At 43.5% G+C, this 15,956-nt stretch overlaps 1 protein-coding gene across 7 annotated transcripts in view; it reads left to right on the plus strand.

Moving 5' to 3' along the window:
• Utrn (utrophin) overlaps nt 1-15,956 on the plus strand; it is a 504,577-nt gene that overhangs the window by 117,070 nt on the left and 371,551 nt on the right. For all 7 annotated transcript variants that reach the window (XM_087911817.1, XM_087911819.1, XM_087911818.1 and 4 more), the window contains 3 exons: nt 12,247-12,339; nt 13,934-14,011; nt 14,357-14,449. In XM_087911817.1, coding sequence (XP_087767943.1) covers nt 12,247-12,339; nt 13,934-14,011; nt 14,357-14,449 — 264 coding nt within the window. The remainder of the gene's footprint in view (nt 1-12,246; nt 12,340-13,933; nt 14,012-14,356; nt 14,450-15,956) is intronic.

Raw genomic sequence — 15,956 nt, forward strand, 5'->3', positions numbered from 1 at the left:
GTAGGTGCACGGAACCTATGGCGTGGACTGGACAGCATTTATGGTTCCATGTGGGCATGTGCCACGGTCTCAGCACAGTTTTAGTGGCCGAGAACGGGAACCTGGAGGAGCTTCTTCCCTGCCGTCTCCTGAGAGCTCACGTTGGGGGTGGGGTCATCCAGCCTGGTTATTACTGAGGTCGTGGTCACTTTCTATGATGGAACTAGGGAAGCAGGTGTGGTTTTTAAGCCGCTTTATGTGCTCACTAGGGAAAGAATTGCCGTAGTATTAATTTTTAAAGCTCTCTTTCAAAGTCTTGGGAGACCTTGGTTGAGGCAACATTTAAAACGGGGTGAATTTCTTCTGCCATACTGTTGAGAATGGGGTGCAGGGAACAGATCAGTGAAGCACGGAAGAGGGTGCAGGATGCTAGAGGTAGCTGAGGATGAATAATGGGGAGAAACTCATTTTGTTGATGGTCGTTGGCAGTTTCAGATTCCCAAATAACAGAGATTCTCGTAGGACCCCAACAGGTCACCTAATGAAGTTGACATCTAAATATGCACATTTATTAAAAGGTACAGAAATCTCTCTACCTCATGGAACCATGTTGTTATTTTGTAGTATCAAAGCGGACTTTAGTCTCATCCATTTGTCCTGGGGTGTTCGTGGTTCCTCCGGGGGAGCAGAGATTACTGACAGTGTGCAGCAGGCTGGGCTGTGCTCTCCCAGAAGCTGCAAAGTCTTGTGTGTAGAGAAAGGACTGAAAGTGGGATGATCCTGGAAGCTTCCTCCGTAGATTGCTGCCAGCAGGAAGTCAAAGCCTAGTAGGAAACTGTGCAAGACACAATGAGGATGTGAACATGAAGAGGGAGAATTTTGGCCAGGACCACAGACTTCATCCATGTTGTTTCCCCTCCTTAGCTGGGTTTAATCTGCAGGTGGATAGAGAGGGTGCAGCACACTTGTAGGTTGCAAGATTTCCATGGATTCCTACGCAGCTTAACTCTGGCTGGGCTGGGAAAGGTTGCATTCCCATTTTCTGTATAGCCTCTTGGGTAATCCTGAGGTTAGTGTGTTGTTTAGTTTGTCTGTCTATCTGTCTGTCTGTCTGTCTATCAATCATCTATCTATCTATCTATCTATCTATCTATCTATCTATCTATCTATCTATCTATCTATCTTCTATCTATCTTTCTATCATCTATCTATCTATCTATCTATCTATCTATCTATCTATCTATTTATCATCTATCTTATGTATACTCATAGAGTTATACACAGAGTCCCATTGAAGAGAATAAACTTACTTATTTTTCTTTTTATCTATGCCCTTTAGCCGATATTCCAGTGAACTCTAAAATATTATTTTGTGTGTCTGCTGGCTCCTTTCACTATGGGACCCCACGGTGAGAAATCCAAATAGACGTCCGTGGCATCTTCTGCCATTTAGGAATTTACTTAAGAACAGACGTCTTGTTGGACTTTGCATTCCTGGCCCCCTCCCAATCCAGAGTGTGAGTCAGATGACAGGTGCCTTCTTGTTCATTCTTACACCTGCATCCTTCATCCAGGATTTGCTCACTCTTCATCTTCCCTGACACCTTCCTTTTCTAGGTCACTATTATGTATATTACTTGTCAAAGTTGTAAAACTGGGAACAATATTAACAGATCACCTTGTTCAGCTTAACCAGCTGGACTGACTCTACCTACAAGTAATTAAATTACTTGTTAATTTAATTTCGCCTCCTCCCCTTCTTCCCACTTCTTGGTATTATTATCACCATCATTACTACTATTATCATTATTATGATTATTTTGAGACAGGGTCTCCTGTATCTCAGACTGGCCTCACACTTGCTATGTAGCTGAGGATGACCTTGAACTTCAGCATGAATGCACCATTTGCGAGGGACTGGGGTTTGGAACTAAATCCTCATGCATGGTAGGCAAGTGCCCTGTCAATGTCGCCCATCCTCAGTCCAGCATTTTGTTATTTATAAGCTACTTTACAGCTTTATAAATTGTAGAAAATTGATGATACACGTTCTTCTCATCCATAAAGATGAAAATTAGCTGGAAAGAAATTGATTATTGCCCGTAGAGCAGTTTATGCATTTTTGCACATATATTTAATTCCTTTTCTCTGCCTGCAGACTTGGGGCTCTTTGAATTTTCTTTTGAACTGATTATGGTGCTGTGTGTTTTCCTCCAGGAAAATACGCTAGGAAAGTCTTTACCCCAGGCTAGCGCTATAGTTTGCTTAAGCATTATCACTCCACCTTTTCGGAATATTGTCTTTAAACATGTGGAGCACATTAGCAGCCATGAGCTGTTTTCCCTCTGTTCTTTTTCCTCTTCTTCTTTCCAGTTTTCCTGAAACTGGCATGATCTCAGCGGCCTGATTCCCTTTTTTCTTTTATAGGGTATTCCATTGTTAGTTGCACTTGAAAACATTGGAATTGTCTGGACTTAAGATGTGTAGTGTGAATTTTGATCTCTGTTGACTTTTCAGGTCCTTGGCATTATACGTCGCTACATTTACTCCTAATTTTTTGGTCTTTGCAGCTGTCTCCTCGCTGTGTTCTAGCCGCACTGTGTCTCCAACTGGGTGGCCTCCTATGGCCTTTGTGTCTGCCTCTTTATCCATCTTGTTCTAGCTCCTGGTCCTCCTTCTTGCCTGAGCTGAAATGTCATATAGTACTGGATACCTTTTCTGAGCTCACAGATGTGGGCAAATATGTTCCGTATACTCAAAGTGTTACCATTTCAGTTAGCTATGATTCAAATAGGTGCGCATATCTGTTACCAGATAATGCCAAGCTCCACGAGGGCCTTGTTTCCTTATCCCTCCCTCTCTGCTTTTCTCTCCTCTTCCTTCCCTCCTTCCATGCCTTCCCCCTCCCTTCCTCTCTCTCTCCCTTCCTCCTTCCTATTTTTCTTTTCTCTTTTTTGTTTTTTGAGACAGAGTCTCTCTACATAGCCCTAGCTGTCCTGGAACACACTATGTAGGCCAGGCTGGCCTCAAATTCACTGAAATCTGCCTGCCTCTGCCACCTGAGTTTTGGGGTTGCTAAAAATGAAAGCCAGAGTTGAAGACATGGGCTATAAGTTAAGAGCACTTGCTGCTCTTCCAGAGGCCCCAGGTTTGATCCCCAGAACCACATGATTATTCAGTACCATCTGTAAGTCTAGCTTCATGGGATCCGACCTTAGGCACCATGGCATGTATGTAGTGCACACACATTTGGCACGCAGAACACCCCCACACACAAAATAAAAGAAGTAAATCTTAAAAATAAGTAAGTCCAGCTATGCAAGCTTCTTTTTAATTCTTCGACACTGCAATAATTGTTAAAAAGCCACTTGGATCTTATACATGCCTTTCATTTCTTTTTTGTTCAATAGAATTCTTAAAAAATTATTTATTTATATATTTTATGTACGTGAGCATTTTGTTTGCATGTACATCTGCGCAGCAAAGGAGGGCATTGGATCCTATGGGGGCTACAGTAATAGATTGCTATGACTCACCCACCATATACGTGCTGGAAATTGAACTCAGGACCTCTGGAAGAATGGTCAGTGCTCAACCATCTCTTCATCCCTCAGTAGACTTATTCATCTTGACATCTAACTAGTTAATTCATAGTGAATGAAGCAGACGTAAAGCTTAAAATTGGTTCAGTTGTTTCCTTGGTCAAAGATAAAGGGCTTGAGCACATTGAACAATATGGGTCTAAAACCATCTTTTACTAAGAACGACGTTTGGCTATACAGACACTAAAAAAAATAATCACTCACCATAGGACATTCGATCTGTATGTTTTATGTCTGTGCCTGGTCATGGGAAGATGTCTGCCTATATTATATATGTATATAGCTGCAAGTCTTTGTCAATACGCCATTGAGTCTCAATGTTTCAGAGCCTGGGGACCCTGAGAAACAACACACACTGAGTAGTCATGGTCTGGAGTTGTGAGAGGTGAAGAATCCAGGAGAAAGTGGGTGCTTAGAGGGTTAAGAAACACTTGCTCCTGGGTGTACCATTCCTTTTTGATGATCTCAAGTAAACTGTGAGACAGTTTTTAAAGTAACCATCCATCCTTTATCCTTTGGTCTTTTAAACCCCCTCAGTCATTATTACCTGTCTCGTATTGTCCAGAAGTATTGGTGCATAGATGGGGAAAATGTATGTTATAACTGCTTAGGATGTTAAAGAAAACCCACGAGGTACCATTTCCTTGTGAAATCTCTGCTCTCTGCCACACACTTCCAAATGGAAATAAGCCACATTAGACTGTGGCACCGTTTGTAAAATGCAGTGTTTTGGACTTTGGCTTTCACAGTCTCATTTGCACCCATGAAGCTGTTGGGAAATTTGTCCTGACTTTGAGCCTGCATTTTCTTTGGCCCTCTTTCAGAACTGCTCATCTGGCAGAGCCGTGAGGCTACAAATTATGGGCGCTCCTTCATCAGGGTTGTTGGGGGAGAATATGCAAACTGGAAAATGCAGGACATTATGGGTGTTTCTGCTTTTCTCCTTTTCAAAGACAATTGCCCATAGGTTGCAATTCCAGACTTGAAATTTTTATGGCCCGAACATGAGGCAGGCTGTGAGATGTTTATTCCAGATATCCATTGGCATTGCTGCTCATGTACAGTCACCGTTCATATGAAGGGACATGGGTATGCGTCTGTGCTGTGTTCTGCTCTTTGAATCTTGGCAATCAGTGGTCATATGCATAGGAGGCAGAAGAGAAGATGCTTCAGAGTGTGTGGTCATGGCTGGGATCACTATTTCCTTCTTGTACACGGGTTTTCTTCTGTGAGTGGTGTGAGGACCGCTGCAGGCTTCCTTGAACCTGTTACTCACTTCATGTCAACACAGCTAATTATTTTAAAAGCTGTACACACTTCTTAAAAAGGAATTTCAGTTTTTACCGATTCCCCAATACCAATGAAAGATGCAAACAATAAAATGCACTCGGTATTCATGATTGCCACCTTTATAGTTTGGGCTGGGAAGTGGTGGCGCATGCCTTTAATCCCAACACGGGACGCGGAGGCAGGTGGATCTCTGTGAGTTTGAGGCCAGCACGGTCCACAAGAGCAAGTTCTAGGACAGGCTCCAAAGGTACAGAGAAACCCTATCTCTGGGGTGGGGGTGGAGGTGGGGGAAGATGCTCTGTTAGTGCTGTCTTCCTCCCTCCCTCCCTCCTTCCCTCCCTCCCTCCCTCCCTCCCTCCCTCCCTCCCTCCCTCCCTCCTTTCTCTCTCTCTTTCTGCTTGAATTCTAATTGATTTTTCAATTAAAAATTAGGCTTGTTTTATTTAGTGTGAGTCTGTGTGTTTATGTGCTCACATGACATTGCATGGGAGTGTGCTGACCAGAAGACATCATGTGGAATCAGTTCTCTCCATTGATCATATGGGTTCTGCCACTGAATACAGGTTGTCAGCCTTAGCGATCATGCCTTTGGATAAAGGCATTTGAGCTGCTAGCTAGCCCCATATGACTTTGTTTGTTTGTTTGAGACAGAGTTTCTCCATGTAACAGTCTTAGCTGTCCTGTAACTTGCTTTGTAGCCCAGGCTGACCTTGAACTCACAGAGTACCCCCCCCGCCTGCCCCTGCCTCCAAAGTGCTGGGATTAAAGGAGTGTGTTGTTGCAGCGGGACTCTATTTGATGGTTTTAAAATGTCGTATTCTTGTTTATGTATGTGTTCGTTTGTTTGTTAAGGGTGTGCGCCCCCACCGCTGGGCCCATATAAAAAAAATAAAAATCACATTCTCATTTCTTGGTTTATTATGTGAGAACACTGCATGTCATGTGCCTGTGCGTGTTTGTTCGTGTTCTTGTCACAGAATTCACAATTCCTCAAGAGACTCACTGTTGACTAATCCTATATTTCATTTGGATGGGGCCCTGCCCCATGTGACGATTGCCTGTCATTCACCCTATGACTCTGTACGCCTGTAGACAAGACTCATCTGCCTGGTGTGCTGTTCTAGAAAATTACAAGTGTCAGGAGGCTGCAGAGGCTAGTTCAGATTTCCAGCTTCTCTTGTAAACAGGAAGTTCTGCCAAACAGTGAGTCTTAATTCCTACGTGGTCATACTGGGCTGGCGTGGGGCCTGGAGCATCCACTGACTCTCCGTGTGTGATAGATGCTCACCAGACATGCTTCACTTCGTTGTCTCTTCCCGGTGTGTGATAGAGCCCAGGAGACATGTTTCCCTTCATTATATCATCACATGTGTGGTAGCCCATCAGACTTGCTTCACTGCTAAGTCATCATATGTGTGACAGAGCCCATCAGACATGCTTCCCATCGATACCATCACATGTGCAAAGCCTTTCCTGACTCCCGCCTCCCCCTCTCCTCTTGTTTGACGATGGTTGTTGGTTTCTTTGCTCGCACAGTTTTAAGTCTAGTTGCAGCCACGTCCCAGGAGCTAGCATTGGTGTTAGGTTCCTCTTATAAAACAGTGAACCTAGGACTGGTGTTGAGACTGTTCCAAGAAGTACTGCTGAAAGTACCGTGAGAGTGGGGGCCGGGCTCAGTGGGTCCCAGTGGGTCACGCCAGGCCTTACAACACCTGGCATCATGCTGCTTTGCTGTTCCTCGTCCTTAAAAGAAAAGTGGGAGGCTGGAGAGATGACTCCTTGTCCTCAGGGCTCAGTCTTGGTTCCCAGCATGCACAAGGCAGCTACAACCAATTCCAGGAGCTCTGATGCCCTCATCTGGCCTCTGTGGGTACTGCACCTATGTGGTTCACAGACCACCTCAAGGCAGACACCCATCTGCATAAAATAAAAGAAAAATATTTTTAAAAAGCAAAATGGAACACAACTTTATCTTCTCTCCAAGTTCAAGACTGTTCATCGGCACCCTTTTCTGCTTATTGGGAAGCAATGAAAACGGCCTTCTTTTGAATGGGGAGGGCGATGTGAACTTGGCGTTTCACCAGGGCTAAGGCACAAAGGAGGTATTCACCAAATATTTGTCCGATGGAGTTTATTCAGCTGCGTGTTCTCTGCCAGAGAAGTTACTGCGAGTCAGTCCTTGCCCAGATTTAAATGGTCAAGATGAATCAGTTTTTATTTTTATTAAAAGATGACTTTTGACTTTTCTAGACTTTTTCCCAGAGCCGATGTTTACAGCCCACAGCATAAAAACACCAGAAATGCTTTCCAGTGTGGTGCTGGGAAATGCATGTCTCAGTTTAGTACAGGGTAGAGATCTGTCTCGTCGTTCTGGGAAGTTACTGTCTATCTAGATCTACAGCATCTATATCTACATCTACATTTGCATCTCTCTATTTCTCATCCCAGCAAGGGACTCCTCACTTCCCTGTTTAATCACAGTTCTATGCCTGGTAATATTAGTTGGCTCAAATGCTGAGAACATGGATTTGGAGCCAGGTTTTGTGGGATCAAATCCTGGTTCCGTCATACACTTGTTATGCTACCTTTATATCTCACTTTATTCACTTATAAAATGGGAATATTGATGCTATTCCATTTATAACACCTTTAGGAAGAAAGAATGCATATAAATAATGACTGTATATCTGTATCATTCTCAGAACTTACCTGTGCACACAGTGAGTGTTGTCTTAGAACATTGCACTATTCTCCTGCCTGCTTTTGTATAGTCTTTTTTTAAAGATTTATTTATTAATTATGTATGCAGTATTCTGCCTACATATATTCTATAGGCCAATAGAGGGCACCAGATCTCATTACAGATGGCTGTGACCCACCATGTGGTTGCTGGGAATTGAACTCAGGACCTCTGGAAGAGCAGTCAGTGCTCTTAACCTCTGAGCCGTCTCTCCAGCAGTTTTGTATAGTCTTTACATTAAAATTATGTTTATAGTTTTTAGGTGGTTAGACAGGAGCAGAATATTATTTTATAATTTATGGAAATTATATGGAATTTGGATTTCAGTATCCATGAAATTAGAACAAAGTTGCTATTCCAGTTGGCTTACTCGTTCGTGCATTATGAGTGACTGTTTTCACATTGCAACAGGAAACTGAGTAGTTTCAAAAGAGACCACACAGCCAGCAACGGCTAAAGTCCATACTGCCTTGTTCTATAATTTATACCAACACTGTTCTGATGCCACCATGTGTAGAGAATAGACCCTGCTTACACACGAGCTACTTTTACTTTCTAGGTTGGGAGGGGACATGTGCTCTTGGGTCCTTCCTGCATTTATATGGAACATTTGTATTTGTATTTTTCAGGGCTCTTTAGTGTTTTGTAGTGCAAGCCATGTGCATGTGCCTGGTGTGTGTGCGTGTGTGTGTGGGTATGTGTGTGTGTATGTGAGACTGTGTGATGTGAGACTGTGTGAGAGAGAGTTGTTTTTTTTGTTTGTTTGTTTGTTTTTCTTTTTGCAGTGCTGGGGATTGAATCCTGAGCATTGTATCTGCTAGGCAAATCCCTTATTTGCTGGGCTCTTGCTCAGACTGTTTTTGAACTTTTCATACAGACCTCAAACTTGCAATTCTCCTGACTCGGCCTCTTGAATGCTGGGATTGTAGATGTATGCCATGGGTGTGTGTTTTGTGGATAAATTTTTTTCCAGTGCATTTTCAGTCTGTGTTTTATTGATAAAAAATATGCACACAGGCGCCAAGTTTCTAACTCTCATGACAGAACCTTTTCCAACGGAGTTAAATGTCTTTAAAATTACCAAAGACACCAACTAAGAAGCCGCTCAGTCTATAGAGCGAGTTCTAGACTACTGAGACCTTTCCTCAAAACAAAACAATAATGAAAACAAAAGCGAAAAGCTGCCAGAAGGGGAAGAAGCAGCTGCCTTACGTGGTGCTTCCGATGTTCAAGGAAGCTCATTTACATCGTCTTCGAAGGCGTAGTGGACAGTGCACAGAAGAGCAGGTGGACAGCAACACCTGTACGCAAAGGCCAGCGATGAACTAGTCTCCGGGAGAAGAGATTAATACGTTTCATCTTTTAAATTCTAGGGGTGGGTGGAGACTAGTGCCGTTGTTTAAAGATGGATGATATGCTGACAGAAAACTTGTCTGGCCCTTGGCAGAGGGGTACTAGTGCTGGGCAACTGGACCAAGGGCTCAAGAGCTCAGCAGAGCACAGAAGCACATTTTAATTGAGGATGTCATGTGTAAGTTTGGAACCACAGATTTTTGATGGCTTCCTGGTGAGAGTCTAGGCACTTCACTCTGTCCCCGGGGAGCTAGAGTGAATCTAAATTGGTCTTAATATAGAGGTAAGTGCTGAAAGATCAGAGAAGCAGAGTGGCCAGCCACTAGAGTGCTTAGCTCTCCAAATGCTCAGATCAAAATGGCAAGATCCCGTTCCTAGGAATCCTCAGACTGAAGGCCGTGAGCGTCTGTCTTTTTCCATGTTATAATCCTCTTTCCACCCAGCCTTATCCCCTACTGTCTCCACCTCTCTAGTGCTGGGATTAAAGGCATGTGACTCCCAAGTACTGGGATTAAAGGTGTGAGCCACCATTGCCTGGCTATATTTCTTTTAGACTAGACCAATCTCGTGTAGCCCAGGGTGGTCTTGAACTCGTAGAGATCCGTCTGCTTCTACCTCCTGAGTGCTGGGATTAAAGGTGTATGCCACCACTGCCTGGCCTCTATGGCTAACTAGGGGCTAGCTCCACACTCTGATCTTCAGACAATCTTTATTTGTTGCAGTACAAACAAAATATCACCACAGGGAGCCCTATCACCCTCCTTGTCTGCCGTCCTGCAGGGATTTGGAGCTCCTTCCTTGAGAGCTGATTGACAGTGTACGCCAATAATGTCACCACTGCTTATGCTGTGCGTGAACATCGGGAAAAGGGTACATGCTCACGACGTGTTCCATATGGTTTGTCATCAGTGTTAATTTGAAACTGGGAAACAGAAGAGAGAAATTGAGCTGTTGTTACTGTATGTCTATGTTTAAAGGGAAAAGAACTTTGCTCATCCTTGCGTGAGTGATTGGCTTCTACAGTGTCAGGACTGTCTTCATCTTTTTTCTAACAGAATACTCTAGAGGTGACTTTTGTTTTTTAAACATGATTTTCGATTGCTTCTTTGGGAATTTCACACCGTGCACCCCAATTCCACTCATTTCCCAGTCCCTCCATATCTGCCCTTCAGAGGGAGCCTTTCTTAAACTTGTTGCCTAATAAATACTAATAATACTAATCAAAACTGTCTAGATGTGAGGCAGCAAAGAGAGTGTGCCATTAATGCCACCTTTTAGAAGTCTTCGTTTGCAATGGAGCATTCATGGCTTCTGGGTGATTTCCATGCAGATGTGCTCTTGTGCCCTATTCTTATGTGAATTGTTTTTGAATGGGAAAGGTACCCACAGGTCATCATTTCTGTGAATTTGGGACTGAGAAGGCCTTCCATAAGTTCTCTCAGATATTGTTGAGATTTTATGGCTCTTTAGGAAAAAGATTTATTTTTATTTTATGTGTCTGAGTGTTTTGCCTGCATGTATGCTTGTACACTATATGTGTGCCTGCTGCTTGAAGAGGCCGGAAGAAGGTGTTAGATTCAGCAGAAATCACCCACTTGTGGATGGTTGTAAGTCACTGTGTAGGTGCTGGGAACTGAACCTGGGTCCTCTACAAGAGCAACCAGGGTCTTAATTGCAGAGTCAACTCTCCAGCTTCAGCAGTACCTTTTTATAACAATAGAAAACATGCTCGTGGTATAACTGATAATAGTAATTGATTAACCATTTGAGTTTTTAGGAAACAAGTAAGGGCATAAAGACGGGTAACATGGCTGGCATCTGTGGCTCGTTTATAGCACAGCCTGTTTGTGTATAAGGGCATTAATAGTCATCCATAATTATGTCTGATGTAAAGAAAATCCTTGCATTTGCTTCATTTCATGAGCCTTTTCATAGTGCTTTGTCGGTATTTTGGAAAGTGACTGTGAGTTGGTGGAGGTTAGCGGATCAAACTCATCCCGTTTCCTGGACCTGACCTGATGTCTTTGTTCCTTTGCTGCATTAAGACCTGAGGGGGCACCGAGTTCTTTGCTGACTGGACTGCCATCTGGGAAGCGGGAGTGAGGTCAGGAAGGGAGCCTTGAGGACAGGCAGCTAGCAAGGGCTTGTCTGCCCTCTGCTTTGGTGGTAGTAGTTGCAGATCTTCAGCTTTTACTGCTTCTGGAAGGTGGCGTCTGTGTCCGGCTAATGTGCGTGCTCCTGTAATCAGCCGAGATAACCTGCATCCCTGTCACAGCGGCAGCCTGGAAAGTGAGCAGAGTTTCAGAGATAGGACCAGCTCATTCGCTGATTTTATAATGGGCCACACCTTCCCTCTCCGAGCCTGTGAGCTTTTTCAGACGCGTGCTAAGAATCCTTAGTTGATTGTAACATGATAGCTATTTAAAGATGAGGATGGAGTCAGTAGGTGGGGTATAGAGGGAAAGCAGTGTTTTTATTTCCCTTCCTTTCTCGTCTCAAGTTTAAAGTCTTGCTTCATATGGAAGATGTACTTTTTAAAGTGAGAAGTAAAAGATACAGTTATTGATTATGAAATATTTATGACTGGCAGGGAGGACATTTAGTTCTGAATATTTCATATAAAGGAGCAACATAGAAGATATGTTACAGATATATTACATCATGCTTTGCGACTTTTTAGTGCAGTCTCACATAGCATTATACTTTTTGATATTTAAAAGAAAATATTTAAAAGGTGTCTTAAGGGAGGTTAGGTAACTGAGCTAGACTCTCCACATAGTTCTTGGTTAAACTGGGTTTGAAACCGAGGCTCCCGATTTTCTGAACAGAATCCGCCTTCTTTTAAAGCCTTCACCCTGACACAGGAAGGCCAGATCTGTGGACTGGGGTTTCCCTGTGTCTTTGTCAGGGAGAGAAGATACTGCTTTGTCTATCTTAAGAACCCTCTAAGCTTTGACAGACCAAGTACTGGACTTGAATCGAGCAAAGCCGAAAGTATTTTAAGAACACATGGAATTTCTTTTTGTTTTTATCTTTTTGCATTTATATATTTATTAGCATGCACTTACACATGAACGCTCACGCTCAGGCCACGGTGCACCTGTGGAGTTCAATAGACTTCCTGTGGAAGTTTACTCTTTCCACTGTGGGTGTCCCGGGACTTGAACTTGGGCCGTCAGAGCCAGCAGCAAGTGGGTCTGTTTCTTGAACCATTACACCAGCCCCAGTATATGGGATTTCTGATTCTGAAGTAACCATTATTTGACTTCTTCTTTATTGCAGAGCGGGAAACCACCCATCAGTGATATGTTCTCAGACCTCAAAGATGGGAGAAAGCTCTTGGATCTTCTAGAAGGCCTCACAGGGACATCACTGGTGAGAAGACATTGCTATTTTTCTCAGACAGGGTCTCTTGTGCTTCAGGCTGGTCTCAGACTAACTGTATAGCTGAGATGACCTTGAACTTCTGAGGTTCTGTCTCTCCTCTTGAGTACTGAGTTTGCAGGTGTGTGTGCTTGGGCAGTGCTGACATTGGAACCCAGGGCTCCGTGCACGCTAGCACCTGAGCTACATCTCCAGCCTGTAAGAGAGAACATCTTTGAGAATGAGGTTGATGGAACATCTCTAGTCATTACTGATATCTGAAGACCCACCGTGGGTACTGAGTCATGAAGGCAAATGGAAAGCAGAACTTTACATACATTGGATAGAGTAGTTTGTAGCTTTTCTTCAGGGCTTTATTTTCATCAAATATAAAGTCACTTCAGATGTTTATTGCCCTGAGACTGCTGTATTTTGGGACTTAAAATAAAAGGGGGAATGGATTCATAAAGAGAAGATTATGCTTTCAGAGGTGAGAATGTAGAAGACAGTCTCATTTAAATGTAATTTAATAAGCAATCAAGAAATAGTTGTTCAAGTATCTTCCTTCCTTCCTTCCTTCCTTCCTTCCTTCCTTCCTTCCTTCCTTCCTTTTTTTTTTTTTCAAGATTTATATATTTGTGTAACAGTGTTCTGCCTGCAGGCCAGAAGAGGGTACCAGATCTCATTACCGATTGTGAGTCACCGTGTGCTTTCTGGGAATTGAACTTAGGTTCTCTGGAAAAAGCAGCCAGTGCTCTTAATCGCTGAGCCATTTCTCCAGCCCCCAGAAATTACTATTTCTATTCAGGGTTTCAGCATTTCTCCATGTTTCTTTTTTTTATCACAGCCAGATCTGTCACTCTGTGTGTGAGGCTCTCTGTCCTACTGGTGACAGTGTCTTTTATGCCTTCACTAGTGGTGACAGTATTTTACACTAGCGACAGTATTTCTACAAAATCATAGTTGCACTGCTGAAGATGAGATTTTACCCCCTTGCCATAGCCTGAGTATCACACGCTCTGTCTGCCTTCCTGGCAGAGGCTGGACACCTTCAGGGAAAAGCTGGTGTCTCTCATGAGTGTTCCTGGCCGAAGAGGTGAAAGGACGAAGCTACCTAGCTTGTCATATGCTAGGTGCGGACTCTTCTCAACGGACCTTGAGTTTGGAACACTATCTCCTTGTTCCGTTGTTCCTACTTGGTCAGGATAAAGCAGGTACAACTTCTCTGGTACTCTTATGCCTCCAGAGAAGTTTAGATAGAAGAGGCTTTCTCTGACAGAATTGATTCTCAAATACATATGCTTGCTTCTTTGAGTAGCGAGGGCAATGTTAAAAACAACAAATCCCCACCATGTCCTAAGTGCTTCAAGTCTCTGTCTCACCTGAGACAGGAAACAGTCATGCTGTTTGGAGGGTCCCTAGGAGATTTCAGTAGGATCACAGGTTAGTGAGCCAGTATCTCATCTTGTTAGTGAATTTGCATCCTGTGGTACCCAGACTGGTGACATGGATACTGCTCTGCTGTTCTGCTTGCATTTTTGTGTCAGACTTTGTCAGCATATGAGAAGATGCGGCATCTTACTTGCTTTTCTGTTTCATTTTCCAGCCAAAGGAGCGTGGTTCCACAAGGGTGCATGCCTTAAATAATGTCAACCGGGTGCTGCAGGTTTTACATCAGAACAACGTAAGCAACATTTGGGGTTCTCTGCTGCTGGGAGTGTATTTACTGTGAAGCCTGCTGGCTGCTGTAAGCATCGGCAGGAGCCGATTCTGGGAAATGTTTCTTTGCGGTAGAAGTTCTGAACTTGTCCTGTGAGTGAAGGATAGGTCATGTGGCTTTTCTGATGCTTTCATTGCTCTGCAGTATAACTAATACACCTTTGAGTTTTTGCATTGATCCAATTCCTGAAATGAAATTTCTATCCTCATTTATATTGCTGTACAAATGTACTAAATCAAAAGCCAGGAGTTCTATGCAGACATTGTCCTCAGAGTTGCATTTGTTATTTTTATTATTTTGTTCTGACAGGTGGAATTAGTGAATATCGGGGGTACTGATATCGTGGATGGAAATCACAAGCTGACGTTGGGGTTGTTATGGAGCATCATTCTGCACTGGCAGGTGGGGAACATCCCAATCACTTTTCAATAGACCTTGAAAATGTATTGGTTCTCTATTCATTGTCTACAGCAACCAAATCAAAGTCCCACAGTGCTTGGCTTGAACAGGATGCTTTGATTACCTTGAAATTCTGAGGTCTGCAAGTCCCAGACCCAAGTGTCAGCAAAGCTGATTTCTTCTTCCCAGGAGCTCTGGGGGAGTCTGGCTCTTGTCTATCCTTACTGCTAGTTGGCTACAAAATGGGGTGTGTTGGCTTATGGAAATTTTGCTGCTGTCTTCATGACACACACCCTGCAGCTTTCCTTTTGTGCTTTGGGGAGGACACCAGTCATGCTCCTTCCCAAAGGTCATTCTCTTTCAGCATGACCTTGCCATACGTAGTTCTGTGTGCAGTAGCCCTACTTACAAATGAGGGCCAGTTTTAGATGCGGGCGACAGGACTTTAGCGTCTGACTCTCCAGACAACGCAGTCTAACTAACACCAATTCCTGATGGAAAGTGTTGGCAGCTTGATGTAGATTTGGGGCAGAGGAGAAAAAGGGTATCTTCTCTTTAATTCAGAAAATTGCCTTACATTCAGACTTAAAAGAAGTTGTAGTAATAGTCTAGGGAATTTCCAAATGCCTTTCATTCCGATTCCCCGAATGTCAGCAGACACCTGCGTTTCCTTAGCTCACCCTGACTTTCTCTCTCTCTGAATACTCTGTATACCCTTTTCCATGTAAAGCACCAAAGTATGCTTTCCAAGCTTTTGTGTAAAAACATGGCCTTTTTACTAAAAACAACAAACTCTGCTCTATAGCCACAATAGCATTAACATAAAAGTGTGAGATGTGGAATATTACTGTTTGTTACTATATTATCCCAACATTCTTAAAGTCAGGAGAATGATACTGAGATCATAGTTATGTGTAGGTCTCATGGAGCTTTGGCTAACTGCCTCAGTAGTATACGCTGGGGAACGTAGCTCAGCTATGGAATGCTTGCCAGTATTCCTGAGGTCCTAGGTCAATCTCCCACGGGCCGAGGGGTAGATGGATGTAGTGAGACTTCATTTGTGTTTTAATAAGTAAAGCTTGCATGAAGATCAGAGAGTAAAACAACCCCGCTGGTCACCCTTACAGACCAGGCAGTGGTGACACACACCTTTAATCTCAGTAGTCGCATTAGTTTGCCTTAGAAACTGGGTGGTAGTGGTGCACGCCTTTAATCTCAGCCCTAGAGAGGAATATAAAATGGGAAAAACAGCTCTCAGACACAGTCTCATTCTGAGATTCCTGGAGGCAGGATCGCCATTTTGGACTGAGGTCAAGGTAAGAGCCAGGGGCTGGCTGGTTTGCTTTTCTGATCTTCAGGTTGAACCCCAGTATCTTTTTTGTTAATTGCGCTACAGATGGAGGGGAGACAGGGTGATGAACCAGATAAACAGTGGTTCAAGACCATGAATGATCCTCATTGGTTTTCTCTCTCTTACCACTGTAACATGGGGGTACATTGTGAATCTTTG

This window comes from Myodes glareolus, chromosome 1, assembly GCF_982192425.1.
Source record: "Myodes glareolus chromosome 1, mMyoGla1.1, whole genome shotgun sequence".
Lineage (NCBI taxonomy): Eukaryota > Metazoa > Chordata > Mammalia > Rodentia > Cricetidae > Myodes > Myodes glareolus.